General features: G+C 52.6%; 1 protein-coding gene across 1 annotated transcript in view; it reads left to right on the top strand.

The window, feature by feature from the left end:
* The window catches only part of LOC129694458 (uncharacterized), a 26,934-nt gene that overhangs the window by 14,003 nt on the left and 5,431 nt on the right, over nucleotides 1-7,500 (top strand). Inside the window, exons 4-7 of the mRNA XM_055631175.1 lie at nucleotides 2,509-2,681; nucleotides 3,460-3,551; nucleotides 5,634-5,775; nucleotides 7,201-7,340. Coding sequence (XP_055487150.1) covers nucleotides 2,509-2,681; nucleotides 3,460-3,551; nucleotides 5,634-5,775; nucleotides 7,201-7,340 — 547 coding nt within the window. The remainder of the gene's footprint in view (nucleotides 1-2,508; nucleotides 2,682-3,459; nucleotides 3,552-5,633; nucleotides 5,776-7,200; nucleotides 7,341-7,500) is intronic.

Raw genomic sequence — 7,500 nt, 5'->3', positions numbered from 1 at the left:
TACTTAATGCTCTGATTTATAAAGGCTAGCATACCAAAAGCTTTCTTTACCACCCTATCTATATGAGATTCCGAGTAACTTGGCTCCTCGCTCTGTGATTTCCTGTCACTACAGCCACTCCCGTCCCACTGATGCGCCTCCTCCCATCTCGTACCTCCTTGTGCAAAAGGGCCCTGATAGGGTAGGAGGCAGCCGTCCTCTGCCAGTGTCCGTGACGTGCCCCTGACTCTCTCCATGTAAATGTGTGCGCAATAGTACGCGACAGCACAGAAACGAGCCCTTCGGCCCAACTCAGCCGTGCTGACCAACGTGATTCCCTGGACTATACAGTAGCGACTGCGGTCGACAGGGTGGTTAAGATCAGTCGCTGAGTCACACAGAAAAGAAACAGGCCATTGAGCCCAACTCATCCATTCCTACCAAGATTAGACCTCCTCTGAACTTGTCCCGTTTGCCTCCATTTAGTCCATATCCCTCTGACCTTTCCAAGTGCATTTTAAATATACCTGTCTCACCAACCTCCTCTGGCAGCCGAGGGCATTCGTGATATCTGGTCCCCGTGTGTTTCTTGCACCTCAATAGAAGCACATTTGGCACCCGCTGTCAACAAAGGCCCAAAAATCTCCGCCTGGGTCCCAACTATTCGTCCCCGCGGTCTCCCGAAACTCGTTGAGTCAGTCCAGATTTATCCACCGTGTCTGAAGAAGGGTTTCGGCCCGAAACGTCGCCTATTTCCTTCGCTCCATAGATGCTGCTGCACCCGCTGAGTTTCTCCAGCTTTTTTGTGTACCCCAGATTTATCCACCTTTCGGACCACCAACATCTTCCCTTTAACACTGACGAGTGTCAGGATATCACTCCTCTCCCTCCTGAACTCCCATAGTTGCAGCAGCCCCTCTGTGGTAAATAGTGCAGTGATAGACATAGAAACATAGAAACATAGAAATTAGGTGCAGGAGTAGGCCATTCGGCCCTTCCAGCCTGAACCGCCATTCAATATGATCATGGCTGATCATCCAACTCAGTATCCCGTACCTGCCTTCTCTCCATATAACCATATAACAATATGGCAGCACGGAAACAGGCCATCTCGGCCCTACAAGTCCGTGCCGAACAAATCTCCGTGCCCCCTGAGCCCCTTAGCCACAAGGGCCACATCTACTCTTCCCTCTTATCTTAGATATATCCAATGCAATTGGCCTCAACTACCCCTCTGTGGCAGAGAGAGAGTTTCCAGAGATTCAAAACTTAGTCCTGTGGTTCTACTGACAGTTGTAAAGGGTCTTGGGGAGAAACACCTGGAGTATTGCGTACAGTTTTTGTCGATCCCAAATCTGATGAGGGACATTATGGCACATAGAGGGAGTGCAGAGACGGTTCACCAGACTGATTTCCTGGGAGTTCAGGAACGGTCTTATGAGATATGACTGGATAGACTTGGTTTATACTCTCTAGAATTTAGGGATATGAGAGGGGATCCTTAATATAGAAAACTTACAAAATTCTTAGGGGGTTGGACATGCTAGATGCAGGAAGATTGCTCCCGATGTTGGGGAAGTCCAGGACAAGGGGTCACAGCTTAAGGATAAGGGGGAAATCCTTTAAAACCGAGATGAGGAGAACTTTTTTCACACAGAGAGTGGTGAATATCTGGAACTCTCTGTCAATAGAGGGTAGTTAGTTGAGGGGCCACAGTTCATTGGCTATATTTAAGAGGAGTTAGATGTGGCCCTTGTGGCTAAGGGGATCAGGGGGGTATGAGAGAAGGCAGGTACGGATACTGAGTTGGATGATCAGCCAATGATCATATTGAATGGGACTGGTTGCAGGCTCGAGAGGGCCGAATGGCTCTACTCCTGAACATATTTTTTATGTTCTTGTTTCTCCGTACACCCTCCGTGCCAGAGACGGGCGCGCTGCCAACGCTGTCTCCATAACGCTTCTCCTTTCAATCTTGGACCCGCGCCACAGGACTATAAACCTCACTCCCACCACCGCCCGACCTCTTCTCCAGCCTCCCCACCCTCCTCACCGTTTACATCAGGGAGATCCCCTCCCCTCCCCCTCCCCAGGAGACCAGTGACCCCCCTCCCCCTCCTCTCCTCCTCCCCGCTGTGTCCCAACACCCTGGATGAGGAAGCTGCCGTCTTTGTCAATGCTGTTCCTGTCTCACACACACCACCACCACTTTCCCAGCAGGGATGTGGAGCAACGTCTGGGCCACTGACAGGGCAGGAACACAACTAACCCCCACCCAGGGGGCGGGCTGCGTGAGACGGGAGCTATAACATACCCTGGGACGGTCCGGGGACAGGCAGACACCGCTGAGGGAGAGTATGGAGAGCGGCTCCGGTACCAGGGTGTCCTGTACCGGGGGAGGGGTGCGGGGATTCGGCACGGTGAGGGGGAGTGGTGGGGTTTGGTACCGAAATGGGAAGGAGGGGAAGGGGGAAATCGATGTACGGGGAGAGGGTGAAGTTATGCACCGCCGGCTCTAATTGCTTCCCCCTCCTCTCAGGGCCGGGACCGCTGCTTACGAGGAGCGCCGGGCTCAGGTGGAGGCGGAGATCAGTCGCACCGGCTGCTACCGTTTGACGGCGACTGAGCTCAGCTTCGGGGCAAAGCAGGCGTGGCGCAACGCTGCCCGTTGCGTGGGCCGCGCTCACTGGAGCCGTTTACAGGTGATATATATATCTGCGGCAGTGGCACCCTGTCCCACTGGCCCCACGACACCGGCCCCGAGCGTTGCCCCAGCTCCCCAACCCAGACTGCGGGTCGCATGCCACCGAACGCTCCAGCTGTCCCCGGCCCCTGCCCAGTCGCCCACCGTCCTGTACCCACTGGAGCAGCACTTCCAGCCCGCTCACCGAGTACCCTGTCCCAACGCCCCCGTCCCAGCCTCGTCCCAAGCTCCCCCAACCCCCTCTACCATTGACTACATCGAATCTACCATTCTCTCTCCGGATGGTCCCACCCTGTCTCTTCCCCTGACTCACCCCCTGTCTCCCCGTATCTCTCCCCCTGACTCTCCCGCCCACTCACCCCCAGTCTCTCCCGGGACCCCCACCCTCCTGTCGCTCCCCCGACCCCCTGACTCTCCGCATGTCTCTCCCTATGTGTCTCTCTCCCCTCTCTCACTGGCTCTCCCCTGTCTCTCCCCTGTCTCTCCCTTGACTCTCCGCATCTCTCCCTATGTGTCTCTCTCCCCTCTCTCACTGACCCTCTCCTGTCTCTCCCCTGTCTCTCCCCTGACTCTCCGCATGTCTCTCCCTATGTCTCTCTCCCCTCTCTCTCCGACTCTCCCCTGTCTCTCCCCTGTCTCTCCCCTGACTCTCCGCATGGCTCTCCCTATGTGTCTCTCTCCCCTCTCTCACTGACTCTCCCCTGTCTCTCCCCTGACTCTCCCCTGACTCTCACCCGACTCTCACTCTCCCTCCTATCTCCCCCTCCTGCCCACAGATCTTTGATGCGCGGGACTGTGAGTCTGTGGAGGAAATGTTTGAACACATCTGTAACCACATCAAGTACTCGACCAACAAGGGCAACATCAGGTATCCCCTCCCCCGGACACCCTCCCACAACCCTCCCGCGCCCCCCGCCCCCCGCCCGACTCGGAAAAACCTCCCCCGGCGAATCGAAAACCCCCACACACCGCACGGACCCCGACCATATAACCATATAACAATTACAGCACGGAAACAGCCCATCTCGGCCCTACAAGTCCGTGCCGAACAACTTTTTTTTTTCCCCTTAGTCCCCACCTGCCTGCACTCATACCATAACCCTCCATTCCCTTCTCATCCATATGCCTATCCAATTTATTTTTAAATGATACCAATGAACCTGCCTCCACCACTTCCACTGGAAGCTCATTCCACACCGCTACCACTCTCTGAGTAAAGAAGTTCCCCCTCATATTACCCCTAAACTTCTGTCCCTTAATTCTGAAGTCATGTCCTCTTGTTTGAATCTTCCCTATTCTCAAAGGGAAAAGCTTGTCCACATCAACTCTGTCTATCCCTCTCATCATTTTAAAGACCTCTATCAAGTCCCCCCCTTAACCTTCTGCGCTCCAGAGAATAAAGACCTAACTTGTTCAACCTATCTCTGTAACTTAGTTGTTGAAACCCAGGCAACATTCTAGTACATCTCCTCTGTACTCTCTCTATTTTGTTGACATCCTTCCTATAATTGGGCGACCAAAATTGTACACCATACTCCAGATTTGGTCTCACCAATGCCTTGTACAATTTTAACATTACATCCCAGCTTCTATACTCAATGCTCTGATTTATAAAGGCTAGCATACCAAAAGCTTTCTTTACCACCCTATCTATATGAGATTCCACCTTCAAGGAACTATGCACGGTTATACCCAGATCCCTCTGTTCAACTGCATTCTTCAATTCCCTACCATTTCATTCTTGATTAGTATGGGGGTCACGAGTTAAGGGGAGAAGGGGTTTGAGTTCTATCCTAGCACATGATCTTATGATCTCTCATTGTGTAGCCCAGCCCAGGGAGTTGAGAGTGAGCCCCCACCGTGTTAACCCAGCCCCTCCCACACGGCCCTGACTGCCCACCCCCACCCGTGTTACATGTCAGCGATCACCATCTTTACATAGAAACATAGAAATTAGGTGCAGGAGTAGGCCATTCGGCCCTTCGAGCCCACACCGCCATTCAATATGATCATGGCTGATCATCCAACTCAGTATCCCGTACCTGCCTTCTCTCCATACCCTCTGATCCCCTTAGCCACAAGGGCCACATCTAACTCCCTCTTAAATATAGCCAATGAACTGTGGCCTCAACTACCCTCTGTGGCAGAGAGTTCCAGAGATTCACCACTCTCTGTGTCAAAAAAGTTCTCCTCATCTCGGTTTTAAAGGATTTCCCCCTTATCCTTAAGCTGTGATCGCTTGTCCTGGACTTCCCCAACATCGGGAACAATCTTCCTGCATCTAGCCTGTCCAACCCCTTAAGAATTTTGTAAGTTTTGTATAAGATCCCCTCTCAATTTCCTAAATTCTAGAGAGTATAAACCAAGTCTATCCAGTCTTTCTTCATAAGACAGTCCTGACATCCCAGGAATCAGTCTGGTGAACCTTCTCTGCACTCCCTCTATGGCAATAATGTCCTTCCTCAGATTAGGAGACCAAAACTGTACGCAATACTCCAGGTGTGGTCTCACCAAGACCCTGTACAACTGCAGTAGAACCTCCCTGCTCCTATACTCAAATCCTCTTGCTATGAAAGCCAACATACCATTCGCTTTCTTTACTGCCTGCTGCACCTGCATGCCTACCTTCAATGACTGGTGTACCATGACACCCAGGTCTCGCTGCATCTCCCCCTTTCCCAATCGGCCACCATTTAGATAATAGTCTGCTTTCCCGTTTTTGCCACCAAAATGGACAAATGGCGCCGCTATGCGAGGGAAGGGGGGGGGGGGGCTCCTTCTCTGTACCCCATTTCAGTGAGGGGGGGGGTTGTTGAGGGAGCTCCTTCTGTACCACAGAACCGGAGAGGGAATGGAATGGGGGGGGGGGGGGGTGGTGGTGTGGCGATGTGACCCCCCCCCCCCTCCCAAATGGCCCAGACTGCCAACCAGCGCCCCCTCTGCCTTACAGGTCAGCGATCACCATCTTCCCGCCGCGGTGCGAGGGGAAGGGGGATTTCCGTGTGTGGAACAGTCAGTTCATTCACTACGCTGGCTTCGTCCAGCCCGATGGCAGCGTGCTGGGAGATGGGGGCACGGTGGAGTTCACACAGGTACCACGTCGGGGGGTGGCGGGGGTGGCGACGGGGGGGGGTTCTCGCAGGTATTATAGTCGGGGTGGGGTGGGGTGGAATGGGGTTCACATTAGTGTGGGATTGAGTGTGCTGAGAGAATGGAACAGCTGGGCTTGTACACTCTGGAGTTTAGAACGATGAGAGGGATCTCATTGAAACATATAAGATTGTTAAGGGCTTGGACACGTTAGAGGCAGGAAACATGTCCCCGATGTTGGGGGAGTCCAGAACCAGGGACCACACACACAGTTTAAGAATAAGGAGTTAGCCATTTAGAACGGAGACGAGGAAATTCTTTTTCTCACAGAGAGTGGTGAGTCTGTGGAATTCTCTGCCTCAGGTGGAGGCAGGTTATCTGGATGCTTTCAAGAGAGAGATAGATAGGGCTCTTAAAAAGTCAGGGGATATGGGGAGACGGCAGGAACGGGGTACTGATTGGCGATGATCAGCCATGATCACATTGAATGGCGATGCTGGCTTGAAGGGCCGAATGTCCTACTGTTGCACCTATTGTCTATTGTCTATTGTGTATCGGGATGGCCAGGTGTGTCTGTCTGTCTCTGACTGTCTCTGACGTTCATGTTGTGAGCTGTGGGGTTCATGATGAGGGGTGGGCTTCTCATTGGGGTGGGGGAGAAGGTGTACATCGGGGTGAGGTGGGGTATCTCTCTGTCTCTCTGCACAGTTCCCTGAAAGTGGAATCTCATGTAGATAGGGTGGTAAAGAAAGCTTTTGGTGTGCTGGCCTTTATAAATCAGAGCATTGAGTATAGAAGCTGGGATGTAATGTTAAAATTGTACAAGGCATTGGTGAGGCCAATTCTGGAGTATGGTGTACAATTTTGGTCGCCTAATTATAGGAAGGATGTCAACAAAATAGAGAGAGTACAGAGGAGATTTACTAGAATGTTGCCTGGGTTTCAGCAACTAAGTTACAGAGATAGGTTGAATAAGTTAGGTCTTTATTCTCTGGAGCGCAGAAGGTTAAGGGGGGACTTGATAGAGGTCTTTAAAATGATGAGAGGGATAGACAGAGTTGACGTGGAAAAGATTTTCCCACTGAGAGTAGGGAAGATTCAAAACAAGGGGGCATGACTTGAGAATTAAGGGACTGAAGTTTAGGGGTAACATGAGGGGGAACTTCTTTACTCAGAGAGTGGTGGCTGTGTGGAATGAGCTTCCAGTGAAGGTGGTGGAGGCAGGTTCGTTTTTATCATTTAAAAATAAATTGGATAGTTATATGGATGGGAAGGGAATGGAGGGTTATGGTCTGAGCGCAGGTATATGGGACTAGGGGAGATTATGTGTTCGGCACGGACTAGAAGGGTCGAGATGGCCTGTTTCCGTGCTGTAATTGTTATATGGTTATATTATATGGTCTCTGACCCCTTCTCTCCCCCGACAGCTGTGCGAGAGCCTGGGTTGGCAGCCAAACAGGGGCCGCTTCACGGTGCTGCCGCTGGTCTTGCAGGTCCCAGGTGGTGAGCTCACCCTTTGCCCCGTCCCACCCGAGCTGGTGCTGGAGGTGGAGTTGGAACACCCGCAGTGAGTAACCCCACTTCTCCATCTCCCCCTCATACCCCATTCACCTCTACCCCCCCTCCACTCCCCCCTCCACTCTCCCCCTCCCGCCCTCAGCCCGTCTCTCCTCCCCACATTCTGCCCCCTTCCACCCCCATCAGCCCCGCAGAGTCATAGAGTGATA

The sequence above is a fragment of the Leucoraja erinacea genome, unplaced genomic scaffold (assembly GCF_028641065.1).
Source record: "Leucoraja erinacea ecotype New England unplaced genomic scaffold, Leri_hhj_1 Leri_67S, whole genome shotgun sequence".
Taxonomy (NCBI): domain Eukaryota; kingdom Metazoa; phylum Chordata; class Chondrichthyes; order Rajiformes; family Rajidae; genus Leucoraja; species Leucoraja erinaceus.
This window is presented reverse-complemented; position numbering and strand designations above follow the sequence as displayed.